This window comes from Dendronephthya gigantea, unplaced genomic scaffold (assembly GCF_004324835.1).
Source record: "Dendronephthya gigantea isolate DGI-Jeju-01 unplaced genomic scaffold, DenGig_1.0 000061F, whole genome shotgun sequence".
Classification (NCBI taxonomy): Eukaryota; Metazoa; Cnidaria; class Anthozoa; order Malacalcyonacea; family Nephtheidae; genus Dendronephthya; species Dendronephthya gigantea.
This window is the reverse complement of record NW_021163071.1, coordinates 277,007-290,913: the sequence shown is the minus strand read 5'-3', so window position 1 is coordinate 290,913 and position 13,907 is coordinate 277,007. Positions and strand designations below refer to the sequence as shown.

The 13,907-nt window shown below is 37.9% G+C and overlaps 4 protein-coding genes across 4 annotated transcripts; 3 read left to right on the top strand and 1 right to left on the bottom strand.

The window, feature by feature from the left end:
- Positions 1-1,132: 1,132 nt before the first annotated feature.
- LOC114530378 (ankyrin repeat domain-containing protein 60-like) lies at positions 1,133-4,253 on the bottom strand. Its single transcript, XM_028551999.1, has 4 exons — positions 3,329-4,253; positions 3,004-3,158; positions 2,474-2,725; positions 1,133-2,060 (listed from the first exon to the last, which is right to left on the bottom strand). Exons 1-4 carry the CDS (start codon positions 3,475-3,477, stop codon positions 1,828-1,830), a joined length of 789 nt encoding a protein of 262 aa, XP_028407800.1. The 5' UTR covers positions 3,478-4,253; the 3' UTR covers positions 1,133-1,827.
- An 87-nt stretch (positions 4,254-4,340) lies between these two features.
- Positions 4,341-5,711, top strand: LOC114530379 (actin-related protein 2/3 complex subunit 5-A-like). The gene is made up of 4 exons (XM_028552000.1): positions 4,341-4,568; positions 4,829-4,901; positions 4,993-5,169; positions 5,470-5,711. The coding sequence occupies exons 1-4, from the start codon at positions 4,429-4,431 to the stop codon at positions 5,530-5,532; spliced, it is 453 nt and encodes a 150-aa protein (XP_028407801.1). The 5' UTR covers positions 4,341-4,428; the 3' UTR covers positions 5,533-5,711.
- Positions 5,712-5,802: 91 nt separating this feature from the next.
- Positions 5,803-12,456, top strand: LOC114530377. The gene is made up of 8 exons (XM_028551998.1): positions 5,803-6,899; positions 7,294-7,338; positions 7,493-7,527; positions 7,845-7,887; positions 8,397-8,960; positions 9,454-10,342; positions 10,917-11,121; positions 11,263-12,456. The coding sequence occupies exons 7-8, from the start codon at positions 10,932-10,934 to the stop codon at positions 11,994-11,996; spliced, it is 924 nt and encodes a 307-aa protein (XP_028407799.1). The 5' UTR covers positions 5,803-6,899; positions 7,294-7,338; positions 7,493-7,527; positions 7,845-7,887; positions 8,397-8,960; positions 9,454-10,342; positions 10,917-10,931; the 3' UTR covers positions 11,997-12,456.
- Positions 12,457-12,587: 131 nt separating this feature from the next.
- Positions 12,588-13,803, top strand: LOC114530204 (matrilysin-like). The gene is made up of 2 exons (XM_028551782.1): positions 12,588-13,009; positions 13,310-13,803. Exons 1-2 carry the CDS (start codon positions 12,588-12,590, stop codon positions 13,644-13,646), a joined length of 759 nt encoding a protein of 252 aa, XP_028407583.1. The 3' UTR covers positions 13,647-13,803.
- The last annotated feature ends 104 nt before the right edge of the window (positions 13,804-13,907 follow it).

Below are 13,907 nucleotides of genomic sequence, written 5' to 3'. Positions count from 1 at the left end.
AATTATATAAGGTACGAGACAAAATTTGAAATTAAAGCAACTTCTATCTTACATATTGCAGTTGCCAACCTCGTTCCCAGGGCCTTTATTGAAAACGCGGAGGAGGGGAGAAGAGAAAAAGGCCCTGGCACCGGCTGGCATATGTAGCCATTTGATTGGTCAACTGTATCACGCAATTAATTTATGCGATAAGGAATATTTGCATAATTATGTCGAGAAAAAAACTAAGATAAGCGAAAAAATATCGGGATTGTAGTGTGCAAAAAAGTTATTACGAGTTTCTGTCTTTGAAAACCAGAATGGCAGAAACTCCAAAAAAGATAACAGCTCGGACGTCATGTCGACTGTGCGGCTCATTGTACGAAAGTCATCCGATTTAAACAAGCTTTCCGCTACTTTCATACGATGATCAACAAGCTGGAGAACTTCTGCCTCAATACCGATGTTCTTAGCAACCTTTAACTGGTCCTCGATGATTGCGTTTAAAGGACAGACAACAATAACGATATTTTTGTCAGCTTTGGTCGGCAAGAAATTTGGCAGAAGTTGAAACAGAAGAGATTTGCCAAAGCCAGTTGGTAAAACAGCAACGACGTCAAATCCGTTTAGTATGTGCTCAAAACATTTAATCTGTAACGGCTTTAAGACAAACGATGGGAAACCTCCCATATTTAAAGCATTATGAAGTCGCTGCAGCACGTGTAAGTGGTGTAAACACTTCGAAGGGTCGGCCATCTTGGAATATTTAATTATCGATTTAAAACCACGATTCGTGGTTTTAGAATCAGCCGGTGCCAGGGCCTTTTTCTCTTCTCCCCCCCTCCGCGTTTTCAATAAAGGCCCTGGGAACGAGGTTGTGCAGTTGCAGACTTCGGTTTAAGACGAGCAGTAACTCAGTACTTTTATGAATTTTTTTCTTCACATTTTTATATTACCTACCTTTAACAGGTTTCCCAGTAATGTCATTTCAGCAACTAACATTATATATACTTGCAATATATATAGTATAATGGTAGTATAATAATAGTGTAATAACGTAATAATATAATATATTATAATATAGTAAAAATAAATGCATCGTTCCGATTTTGACTCCGGATACTCCGTAGTCATTGCTAACGGTCTGGCATTCTTTAGTGCCATTAACTCGACCAACCTGCTTTGCGCGCTTAGTATTAAAAACTTGTTTATCTGGTTATCTACTAGCCAATTAATCGGCTATTCGTGCATCCGTGAGTCGTCTCATTGAGACCTTTGATTTAATCTTGCTATAGTGAAATAGACTGAATAGACTGTTATAACTGAAATTCTCTTTTTTCGTGGCTCAAAATTGTGTGAATGAGCCGGAACCAATAATTTGTTGAATTGGTTGCATTTGGATCTCTGAAGTCTGAACGAAAGTAAAAAGCTCTGATTCCACGGCCACGGGCGATATTTTAAAGCGAATTGCCGCGAAATATTTTGTCGTCTTTTTTCGAACTCTGAGCGATCAAGCAGAACGTACTGATTAATTCAAGTGGTCACAATTCAAAAAAAACAGGCGAAATATTTCGCATTTAGCCGAGAAAAAGCGCCCGTTTAATCAGTCCCAAATGTCGCTTTGCGCGAAAACTGCCGCTAGTAGTGGTGAAAACCTTAGTCTTGCTATGCAGATATTATTTTTTTCATTGTCAACACCAAAGTATTGGCATAGCAGGACTAAATTATTTATCCAAATTATTTTAATAGTATATACTGAATACGATGCAACTTTAAATGCCCTTTTCGTCAGGCAAATGCCCTAAAATTAAAGTTAATGCCCTCGAGCTAAAATGTGCTTCCTACACCTCAACACCCACCTTTCATCCAGACAGGTGTTCTTGAGTCGTGCATTTGATGTTGTCTCAGCAAACGATAACTAGGATGACTTTCTCTCTTTACTTTGTTCAACTTAGCTTGGTTCATGGTAAACCAGAGTTTCTTACACGCTCCTTTCTTCTCCAGTAAGGCGACCAACGATTGTAAGGTCCTTTCTCGAACGGTATCGTATTGGTTCGAGCGAGCAACACAACGTGTTCGCCCTGTGATAAAGGAACGCTTAATAAAGTTTTGTGGTAAGAGATTTCTGAAGGGGTTGCATAGGAGGTGGCCAGTTTACTGTAGACAGTGGCACCAGTTATGGTGGGGTGTACTAAACAAAGAAGATATATCATCAACGTCCCCTTATATAGAGTCCCCCCTCCTGGTAACCCCCATTACAAATTCGTTTCACAAAAAAAGTCCTATTTGAGTACTTTTGTAGTTTACAGGTTAGGGCCTGTTTACATGGAGCGAGTTATCCCGGCTAGGCGAGGTAAAAAGCGCTAACATCAAAGACTTATTAAACTGATTAGTCTTGCATTATATGCAATTGTCACCTCGCCTAGCCGGGATAACTCGCTCCATGTAAACAGGCCTTTTTTAACCTCAACAGCAACAGAGATGGCCTACGTACCTAAAAGCAAGTCAACCGTTTCAACTCTGGAATTCTTAGCCGCCATCAACAGAGGTGTCCTGTCTGAAGGTTGAGGTTCAAATGCGCGCACGTTTTCGTTCATCAGAGCTTGAACTATTTGATTGTGTCCTCGATGGGAGGCAATAAACAGAGCTACTGAACCTTTGTCTTTTGTACTGGGTTCAATTCGGTACGTGACAGGTGGTGCTGCTTCAGATAACTTCCGTGAGCTTATACCACAGTTAAGCACGGCTAAAAAATAACAAAATATCTTCAGATACGTTGCCTAGTTTGTGAATGGTACATCAGTTAAGGCCCATTTACACTATATGCGATTTGTCGTATACGATTCGTACCCTGGTGTATGTGATCGTGTAAAAACACGTACTAACGTGATATTTCAAATTCCGCCCTGAATAAAATGAGAAAGATTGCGAAATGGATTCTCTTTTGCATACGCAATTAGTTTACCCAGGGCTTTAATTATCAATGAATTCGTATCAATATTCCACTGTCTTGGTGAGCCTTACCTTGAAGGTCTCCTTTGCATGCAGCTCTAAGCAGAGGTCTCCATTCCGGCCAAAAACACATTTTCACTACAGCATTTGGTGTGATATGATAAAAAGATAATTTAGCATAATCCTCCATGTCGCACTCGTCAATATATCGTAGCCTTTGAATCTGTCTGCAGAGAAATGAAGGTAGTCAATATCATGAAGCCTTGGTTTAAATAAGTTGTGAACGTGAAAAGACTGGTACAAATTTGACTATATTTATTAGTCAGTAACCACCGACAATATCAATAGCTATCAACGATGTATGTGGGAACTAGTGCATGAAAATACGTATACTTGCCGTGGGATGCCAGTTTTCTCTTCAGCTCTGTCTTTCAACTCAAATACTGTGATGTCAGCAGATACCTCGACTGCATACTTTTCTTTAGACAGACTGACTCTCAGAAATATAATAAAATTTCGGGGCTTTTCCATTTTTCTTGAAGTCATGATGGCATAAATTTAATGCGCAAAGTGTTACGTCATGTAATTGTATAAAAATGAAATTAATTTCAAAGAGGCTACTTTTCGATGTCAAGTTGTAGTAGTGTAGCTGCCATATTTTCTCTACAGAGTAGTTAAACTACAAAAGTTTGTAGTCTCGTGGACCGTGGTTTGACCAATCGATCAAATGTCAATTAACATTCCTCAGTTGATTTTCTCTACAGCTGCACGAACGTAATAGTACGTAGTTTCCACTCGCAATGTACAAATTGGTTTTTATATCTCTTCTCGTAAATACTTATTTGTCATTTCGGCAGAAACCCTATTTTTGGAGTCGAAAACTCCTTAAACAAAATATCCTTGTTCCGTTTTGGTAGGTCTCATTAAGTTAATATCATGCATTAATAATTACAGAATATTATTATGAAGAAATCAAAGGGACGCCAATTATATAAACACTGGCTTCTTTATTCAGTAGTTTTCCAACTCTTCTAAGACTCAAAAAGAATGACAATAGAGTTTTTCACCTGAAAATTGTCTTGATCATATCAATTTCTATAAATGGTCTTCGGATCTTCTCTCTTCCGTCAGATTTCCCTTTTATAATGACAACTCAGAACTTCCTCTCTGTAGGATTAAGGTTGTCTCCCCCCCCCTGCTATTTCGCATCAGTCGCAAAACATTTGGGAATTGATGTAAAAGTGTCTTGTAGAAATTTTTTTCTAAAGGGAAATTATTTTTATAACTGTTTCTTTTATAGCAAATAATGGAGTAAATAAAGTTAGTTCACAATGTTTACAATAGGAATACGCGTGCCTTTTATAATCTTCCTAGCAGGGGGGGGAATCTTGCAAACTCCTGGTCCTGGGGCGAGCGTGCAAAGGGTAGAGGAAGTACTTGTCAAGGGTGGATTGTTGTGTTTTACTTTGTATTTTACTTCAAATTTCTTGCATAAAAATGGCTAAAGCATCTTTATCTACGCAGTTCAGGAAAGTTGACGTTGACGAGTTAGACGAGAATCAGTTTCAAGACGATCAGGGCGAAGATGCGGCGGAAAGTGGGCCAAATGAAAGCGAAGTGAACAACCTCATCTTACAGTATCCTTCATATTAAATATTATTATACAAACACGAAAATTATAAATCAGTCCATTCAAAAAATAGATCGTCTAGAGGAAATAAGCAATCATTAAGATTTTCGTCCTTGAAGATATTTAAAACTGTTTAAAAATGTCTGAATATATGAGAGTATATTTACCAATAATACCATGAACTCATATTTGTTCAAGGGGTGGGAAGTTAACCCCAGTAAGTGTAATGTAGCCTATATGGTATTGTAGCCTTAATATATTTTAAAGAAAAAACAACAAAGAGGCCCTTAAGGCAGTTCTTCGCAATCCACCTTTAGCATCAAAGAATCAATCCACAAAGGTTTGTTGTGAATAATCTTTTTACTGCAAGTAAAGTTATAGCAATAAATGTCTTCAGTTAAATGTTTTATGCTTATAACCTTTCATTGCAGGACAAAGCATTCAATTTGGTTATGAGAGTATTACAGGCTTTTAAAGCAAGCGAAATCGAGGCTGGGATTAAAGTCCTAGATAAAACAGAAGTGGATGTTTTAATGAAATACATTTATAAAGGTTTTGAAAAGTCATCAGACAATGCAAGTGCTATTTTGTTAGCTTGGCATGACAAGGTAACATTGAAGATTTGAGAAAAATCATTATTTGATATCTAATGGATCAGAACTGTTTTTGTATATTTGTTCTCCCTGATTAGTATTAATCAGTTAATTTGCACTTCAAATTTGACTTGTCGTAGGATAGATAATTAGTTCAAGCATATTGCCAGTTTATGAGTTGCTAGTATGTATTTTGAGAAGACATTATTAAAAATATCACAGATTGGGATTAGTATTAGAGATGATTAAGATTTAAGGTGATTAGGATTAGCAGGATTTTAGTTTAATTGCAGTTCACATGTTTATCTTATTTAGGCTGTAGCAGTTGGTGGAATTGGTTCAATTGTTCGTGCAATGTCTGACAGAAAAACTGTCTAAACTATCATATACTTAGCCAGGGTTTTTCTTGGAGAACTGAACACATTTTATAAACTCTATGACTCATCTCTATAAGTATAATACATTGACCTGTGATAAATAATTTTCTACTAAATATTTGTAAATTTATATTGTTGAATTAAAATGTCACATGTTATTAAAGTGATTACATCCATCTACTTCTGTTAGCTACTGAAACCATTGTGTTTACTGTTCGGAAATTATATCAAGCCCAGAATAAAAATTTCCAGCAGTCTGGAAACGATTCTTGCTTGCCTGCTCATTTTTTTCAATATAAAGGGTAGTATATTGCTGCATGGCCATTTTCACAAAACAGACTATGATGAAATGAATAACGTTTAGTTTGGCTTGGATAATCGCCTGTGCAATCTATGACATTAATTCCTCAGTCCTCACACTTTCTTACATAAAACCCGGGACGACAACACGTATGCGTACAAAAGAAATTCGACGGGCAGAACAGAATATATGAATATTCAAACCCTGCATGAAACCGTTGTCTACGACGCCTTCACTAATGCAAAAAGTAATTTGCAATTAAAAGACTGCCCTGAAATCAACAAAAAGCCTAACAATGTTCAATACTGTCAGGTCTGTTCACACGATCCATTTTTTTTTTATTCAATTCACTTCTGACGTATGGAATGTAGTCTGCTACTGCTGGCGATATCAGTGGACTGCTGCGGGCTCAAAAGTTTTTAGCTGCGCAGTTGCTACGTAGCCGCGCATGCGCAAGCTTCTACGAAAACGTGATCAGTGGTTGTGATTCAGTGGTTGTAATGTCATAATTATGTTTTTCATAATTATTGGCTGGATGCCGAGTTTCATTGCGCACGTTTTATTATTGGTTACGTTTTATCATGAATAATAAAATGATTAAAATCACTTTTAATCGTCTTTTAACTATCCATGGTTTCATTGGTATGTGTAGGCAGTGTAGGTACATTGATTTTGGAAGTGTTGTGTGGCAATATATACAAAAATATCAAACAAAGATTTAGATATTAACATGAGAAATTAAAAGTGTCCTTGACTTGCAGATCAAGACTTAACGTGTTTACCAGTATTTTCACAATCACAGGAAGCATTCACTTCGAACGCAAGTTTGGTTCAACCAATCGTTACTTATTTCCGGAAATGTTGACGTACGATCCGAAGGACTATTTTAGCAAGACGGTATTTGATCATCTTTTTATCGTTGTAAGTCATTACAAGTTGCACGGATTGTGAATTCCGAACCTGACACAAAGATGGCCTCGTTTTTCCTTAAAACAGGTTTATTGCTGCTGTTTTTTACCTCTTTGACATCGGCTGGTTTTCAGTTTGATGCAAAAACAACCTCAGGTGTAGGTATTTTTTATATATATTGTGTACTGAGTGAGTCCAGTGTTTTTATATTTGGCATTTTCGCGCAGCTAAAACATGCACCGCGGATCAATTTCCAGGCTTTCCAGTCACCCTGTCGGGGTTATATATACGCAACAATGCAATAATCGCATACTTTGTCAATTCAGGGATAGTTGATACCAAGCTAGATAGCGAATCAAACGCAAAGAGATGAGGTCACAGACTGCTCACTTCTTAATCTCCTATCTACTGATTTGACTGCATGCATGGGGATTGTTTTGTTATGAACGTTTCAATCCACGACAAGAACTCAACGCCATGCAGGCGGCCAGTTTATAGTACGGATAACGGAAATAAAATAATGATATCAATTTCTTGTATAATTATATTTAGTCCTGAGGAACGGACGGCCGCTCGTGCCACGGAGAGTTACGGCAGGTAAATCTTATCGTTAATAATTGAACGATTGTTCAATCTCAACGCGAAGTGGCTTTTGCTGTTTGGGTTAATCCAGACTTGCCGGCTTGCCTGGGCTGGATAGAGGGAGGTAGTAGAGAATTGTTAATAACAAATTAAATGTTAACTTTCTTAGCTCGGGGCATTTGCAGACGCCGATGCTGATGAATTGTATCCTTTATTGATTGCGAAGCTCGTTGCATGTGATAGATCCAATGTTGCATGTGTTGCATGGGACAAACATGGCATTTATGGCTAAAAAACTCATCACCATGCATCTGTGCATGCATGCAACTGCAATATCTTTCCAAACAGAAGTCAAACCTCATAGTCTTAAGTTTTCTATCCGTGCTTTCTTAGCAGGAAAGTAGTGCACCTTCACCCTCCGTCGTCACGGCTTTGCACTTATATATTAATGATATATATATCCAGTAGAGTGAACCATTGTCAGTATATTGACCAGAAAATCCCTTAACAATATTGCCCAGCCCGGAACTAAAGGTAGAACAGAAAAAAGATACAGAGCCAGAGGTAAATTGAATGATTTTATCATTTTATACCACCACTATGCCAACCTAAACTTGACAGATGTAAAACGAAGATCTCTTGATCTTCTTTTCTGGTTTTTCTTTAGTTTAAAGGCTGATTTCCATCTTTCCATTCAGTGCAGAGTGTCGCCTGATCGATTTTTGCGATTGCTTTCCGTTGAAATACAGACAATTAAACGGAACTAATCCCATTAGAATTATAATTAGAATAAGATGAGCGCAAATGAACACATTTCAAAAGAAACTAAATGACAATCATAAAAAATCGATCGTGCGATATTTTGCACTGAACGAAATTATAGAAACCGACTTAATTCCTGATCAGTCGTGTCTTTGAGCGACCGGTATTTAGACCAACAAATTATATAACACATTGTAATTTATTTTTGTTATGCGATGATGTGTTTTAAATCTCATCTTATCTTTTAACCAAACACCTGTCGCCCTCATGCAAATATATAATACTATACGGTATTGAATTTGCTTATATAGAGTCGAGATGAAATTTATGAACGGTTGGTTTCAATGAGGAAGGCGAACTAAGAGAAAGCGGCGATGACTGTGGAAGCATAATCATTTTGAAGACATTTTAGTAGAATCAAGCTAGCGCTGTTAGGATTACCTAAATAATTTCCCACATTTTAGGAGACAATGCCATTAAATTTCTTAAATGATGATGGTTTCTTCTTTCATATCACACATCTATGGTCAATGACATGACATGATGGTGTTACCCTAAAAGATACTTCTACTATTAGAATATCTGAAGGAAACTTTCAATAAATCCCATGCAGTAAGATTTTGTCATGCAGGCTGCTAAAAAATGACTACCAAAATTTGGCAGAAACACAGCAGGTTCCAGATAATTTTGTGAAAAACTAAATTTGATTGCTTGTCTCTCAAAATGTTTTCGACTAAAATTAGATTTCTTTGAGTAATTTCCACAGAAAAATCTTTATTATGAACATTTTAATGACATAGTATCCTTAGTGATAATGATAGCAATTTGGTCAAAGTTTATTACAGCCATTTGCTGGAAGTTTGTTCACACGAAAGGTATTTGAATTAAAATGAATTATTTGCATAAAACATAGATTCTCTCGATTTTAAAACGTAGCTGTGTAACCGTGCTTTCTTGGTTCCCCCAGTTGTCTAACCTAAACCCATGGCAGGGGCAGATTTTCGTGAAAGAACAAGCCTATATTGACGCATACAAGAGACTTAGAGAGTTTTATATTTCTGGCCAATTGATAGACCTGTGTAAGTCCTACCGAAACCCCTCAAGTCCGTTATTTGTCTCAACACACTCTCGACATACCTTGTCGCTACTATAAAGTGGCAGGAACCACTCAAAGCAAACTGAGTAGCTGTAAGCCCGACAAAAGTGAAAAATGATCTTTGTTTGATATCAAATTGAACCTCGCCGTGAACAAAAGCTACTCTTTCCAAATCCCACGTTAGGTTTCAGGGAATATCTTGATTGACAAAACGAAGCTTGTTTTTCCTCAATTATTCCTAAGTGCCCATATTTGTGTATCTTATTTCATAGACACGAGCCAGAAGATATCGTAAAAAAGATAATGTTCTACCTGATGCACGAAAATCATGATAACACATCTGGCTGCTATAAGCAGGGACGTCATAAATTGCTCTTACAATAGAGAACATCTCTTCGATGTTGGCTGAATATTTTTTGTATTAGGTCAACGGACACCGGAATTAAGGAAGCGTAGCAGGGTCAGCTTCCCCTCTTGCCTTTTACGAGTAGGGAAACTCAGGGATGGATGGGGCAAAGGATCTGCCTTCAATTCATTCATGCAGTTCCTTATTAATCCGCTTTGATATCACTGGAAAGCCTGCAGTCTCTGGATCATCCGACTTCTCTGTTGCTTCACGACATGTCCCACCTGTGACTAGTGTCGCAATTTTCATGGGGGGCAGAAAATAACGAGGGTGCATTTGTTCCCCCTCTAGCGCCGCAACTAGCCATGACGGTTGTGACTAATGGCCTATACTAGACATAGGTTAGTGGTTATAACATATGAAACAAACCTTAAAAAAGCCAAAGTTCGCGCTGGAACCTGCACTCATCTCTCTGGTACAAAACAAAAAATCACCAAAGCGCTAAGTGAGATGCTAATTTCCAGTGAGATATGTTTCCCCAGTCCGGAAAATTATCCTCAGAACAGCATTGGACCTGATAGTTTCTTTTGTCCTCGAGTACCTCAACCAGAACTAATTATCTTTTCTGTCGAACGAAAACCTTTTTGTCGAACCGACTTCAGAACCGATTTGTCATTTGCGCTCTAAATTTGACTATAGAGGATATAAATAAGACGATCATAAAAACGGCCTCTGGAGAATTTAACAGTGCAGAAGGTGAGAAGGAAAACAGAAGCAGAATAGCACAGAAGGACAAACAGAAACAAAGGATATACGTAAGTTACCGCTTGCTCAGTATGTAGGTAAGCGACGATCAGGGCCGGATGTTTTTCGCCAGTGCACATGTAAGATGCTGATCATGCTGCTCAGAAACATTACTGCTGACTTTCTTCAGTTTTCACACGCACACCGCATCAATTGTTATTTTTAATTTTGGTCATTTCCTAAAAGGACTCGATTGCATAAAGTCCATCGATGATAATTATTCTAGATAGTGAGACGATAATGGGTAAATAAAGATTATAATCCCAATATTTATGGCTTCACTACATTCGACATCTAAAATTGGCCTAAAGACGTAGGGCTCTACTTTCTTCTCAATTGTGAGAATTCGGACGAAGTTGATTCATATGACCGATAACAAATTGAAAAGAATATCAATAGGGAAAATTTTGTTCAATTCAGAAATTCCACCTATAGTGAAAAATAACGTTTACCCATTGCATTTGCATCCCAGACAAAAGATGAGATCATTGAGAAGTTAATGAAGCTAATGAAAACATTTTCAATTGAGAATTATTTGAAGATACATGCAACACGTCTGAAGTTGTAATCTTTCAAACACTTTAGTTGTCCAACTGATTTATGATGATGTCAACAGAAGTAATTCTATTCCTGACAATGGTTGTGTCACTGACCAATATTTCCTGTTACGAGTTGCATCATTTGCAGCGCAAACAACTAAAAGAAAACGTTGATGGCGCTATGGGCCGGATGGGCTCTCAGAGAGGAGATTTGTGGGAGATTTCTGATGCCGCACGGCCAGCGTTTCACAGTAAGAGTGAATTTCTGCAAACGTTTTAACCTCACCATGCAATGTATTTGTGTTAGTTAGCAGATTCATCAAAGATTGCATTACATTACTTAAAGTTGTATTGGACTGAATAGTAATCATATTTGTTACTTCCATTGTTAGATATCGATGACAGTCGTCTCTCTCGTCTACGTCACTATGTCCCAGGTTTTGACGAACGCGATGAAAACAATCCCAACGAATTGACATTTGCACAATCGTTGTTCGAAGACCCCTTTAGTGTTAAAGTACGCCAGGCTGTGCTCGAAACGAAGTTTTTTCAGAGAATTATTAATAATACTCTAGCTCCAGAACAATATGGCGGATACATGGTGCAAGACGCGGCTTACGTCTTTGATGCGGTGAAGGCTTTCGACTCAGCCGCTAAAAATATGCAAGGCAAGCACCCCCCTGATTTTGCGTTATTTTATCGGGGAAGATCTGCAAGCTTTACAAGTTACGCCAGTTATTTTGTTTCTAAATGGAAGCTGAAAAGCACGAAGAGCATCATAACGGGTCCAGCAGCCGCAACGTACGTAGCCTATGAAATGAAACTTGCTCAAAACAAGCCTAAATATCTCAGCATCGGCATCCTACCCTGTGACATGTTATGGCCTTGGGTTGCAAAACAAATTAACGATCAAGTTCCGAAAACGCATGTTTACAGATCATGGGTTGATGATAATCTTAGTGATGGTTCTTCAAGTGCGCAGAAGTTTGCCAACAAGTTTTTCACTGCGGAAGACAAAGAAGATTCCCAACCAATTTTTAATGAAGGAATTATCAACGAGCTAAATTTCTTTCGCTCTGCCTGCGGAGAGAAACCAGTGAGCTACGAATTCGGTATACAAGAGTAAAACTGCACAGGTCATTTTTCCAAGCTCCTTAAATTTACTACCGGTTTTGGTAAATTCTTAATGTTTTAGTTTAGTTCCTAATGATTTAAATAAAAAGCTGAAAAAACTATTCAGATGTATAAAAGATTATATGGCGTACCCTTTGAGAGGGCTGCCTATGGTTTCATTTCAATTATTTTGGCTACCAAAAAATGTGGGGGCAAAAGCTCACCGAGCCACCCCCCCCCCCGTCTCCGCAGTGCATGTTAAAATTTTCTCTGGAGGCTGCGCTGAATGTATGACGTCATTAATCCCTCCCCGCAACCATTCCAGAACTACATTTTATTTGGGAAATTATAGAACGATGAAACTTTATTCACTGCACTATCTTTATCTTCATTAAAATTTAAAAATAACGGTTTCATTTTTCTAAGTGAACCCGAAGAACATTGGTCAGTCAGAAAGCAGTCCCGTGCTCGAGACGAAGAATTAGTTAATTAGCACAACCATCACAATCAATTTCACACTAATTAACTAACTTCTAATTAGCAAGGTCATTGAGTTTGTGAACATTCGAATTAACTGCTCCAGTACCACGGATCGTCAGAAAAAATGAAAATATTCGCATTTTGGGTCTTGTTTGCTCTTGCTAATGGAATGTTCTTACCAAATAACGGTGAACTGATGAGTGACGTAAAAGAACGGAGTGATGCAGAATCAACAACTCGCCAGAAAAGATACGCTCATGAGATGCCCTGGTCGAAGAATGAATTCACCTTTTCTATTTTGAAATACACAAGAGATCTACCACGCAGCACTCAGGAAAATATTCTGGGAAAGGCGTTTGAGATTTGGCATAAAGCTGCACCACAGTTGAAGTTTGAATTCGAGAGGTATAATGCTAAAGCGGATTTCACGATCAGGTTTGTGAAGGGGGCTCATGGTGACAGTCAGGCATTTGATGGCGCAGGTCCACTTATTGCCCATGTTTTTGCTCCAGAAAGTGGAAAGATCCATTTCGATGATGATGAAAGGTAACTATACGAAATTTTCAATCTAGATAAATATGGGATTAACTGTTCTTGATCCTCGTATAAAAAGTTTACAAAAGTATTTCTGACGTTTTCAATGACAAAGGTTCTTCGACAAAAGGGAATTAACAAGCAGTTACTTAGTTACACAGCTAGTTAGATTTAACAAGCACAGTTACTTAGTTACACAGCTAGTTAGATTTAACAAGCACAGTTACTTTCAAATAAAGCGTGGGTATTCACAGACTACAAACAACTGATTAAACAAAGTCAGTGACAGTAATATTTTCTAATATTTGACAGGTTCACAGATAAATCAAGACACGGCATCAATCTGCTATCCGCTGCAGTCCACGAAATCGGACATGCCTTAGGCTTGCGACATTCCAAAAGAAAAACCTCCGTGATGTACAAACTCCACCACAAATACAATGGCAAAGACATCTCTCTGGATTCCGATGACATCAAAGACATCCAAGAACTATATCGTATCCACCCAATGGATCGTGGAAACCCGAATTGCAAAGACAAAAATCGCCGATTGTGTGATGTATATAAAAAGGAAGGATACTGCCAGCCTGATTACGAAGACATTATGAAAGAATTTTGTCAGTTCACATGCGATCTCTGTGAATCCTAACACTGAAGACATACTGTGACATGCTTACCACACACACTGAAATAACAATATAACATAAAAGCCAAAGGCGATTATTCTGTAAAATACTTTGTTTGAACCAGTACAAGTTACATAAGTTGATCTTATATGTAACTATGAAAATCTTCAGTGCATAAATCATTTTAACCAACATATTGTGCAGAATGTCTTACTCGCCCCCCTAAACGACTGAAAACTGTACTATCATTCTGATATACAGTTAACTACATAGGTATATCATGG

What these genes read in the sequence shown, in the direction of transcription:
- LOC114530378 (XM_028551999.1), bottom strand. Translation starts at nt 3,477, where the DNA reads ATGACTTCAAGAAAAATGGAAAAGCCCCGAAATTTTATTATATTTCTG. An exon ending in GAGAAAACTGGCATCCCACG is followed by an intron (nt 3,159 to 3,328) that starts GCAAGTATACGT and finishes ATTTCTCTGCAG; the next exon opens with ACAGATTCAAAGGCTACGAT. An exon ending in AACGGTTGACTTGCTTTTAG is followed by an intron (nt 2,061 to 2,473) that starts GTACGTAGGCCA and finishes CCTTTATCACAG; the next exon opens with GGCGAACACGTTGTGTTGCT.
- LOC114530379 (XM_028552000.1), top strand. Translation starts at nt 4,429, where the DNA reads ATGGCTAAAGCATCTTTATCTACGCAGTTCAGGAAAGTTGACGTTGAC. An exon ending in GTGAACAACCTCATCTTACA is followed by an intron (nt 4,569 to 4,828) that starts GTATCCTTCATA and finishes TATATTTTAAAG; the next exon opens with AAAAAACAACAAAGAGGCCC. An exon ending in TGTTAGCTTGGCATGACAAG is followed by an intron (nt 5,170 to 5,469) that starts GTAACATTGAAG and finishes TATCTTATTTAG; the next exon opens with GCTGTAGCAGTTGGTGGAAT.
- LOC114530377 (XM_028551998.1), top strand. Translation starts at nt 10,932, where the DNA reads ATGATGATGTCAACAGAAGTAATTCTATTCCTGACAATGGTTGTGTCA. An exon ending in CGCACGGCCAGCGTTTCACA is followed by an intron (nt 11,122 to 11,262) that starts GTAAGAGTGAAT and finishes TTCCATTGTTAG; the next exon opens with ATATCGATGACAGTCGTCTC.
- LOC114530204 (XM_028551782.1), top strand. Translation starts at nt 12,588, where the DNA reads ATGAAAATATTCGCATTTTGGGTCTTGTTTGCTCTTGCTAATGGAATG. An exon ending in CATTTCGATGATGATGAAAG is followed by an intron (nt 13,010 to 13,309) that starts GTAACTATACGA and finishes AATATTTGACAG; the next exon opens with GTTCACAGATAAATCAAGAC.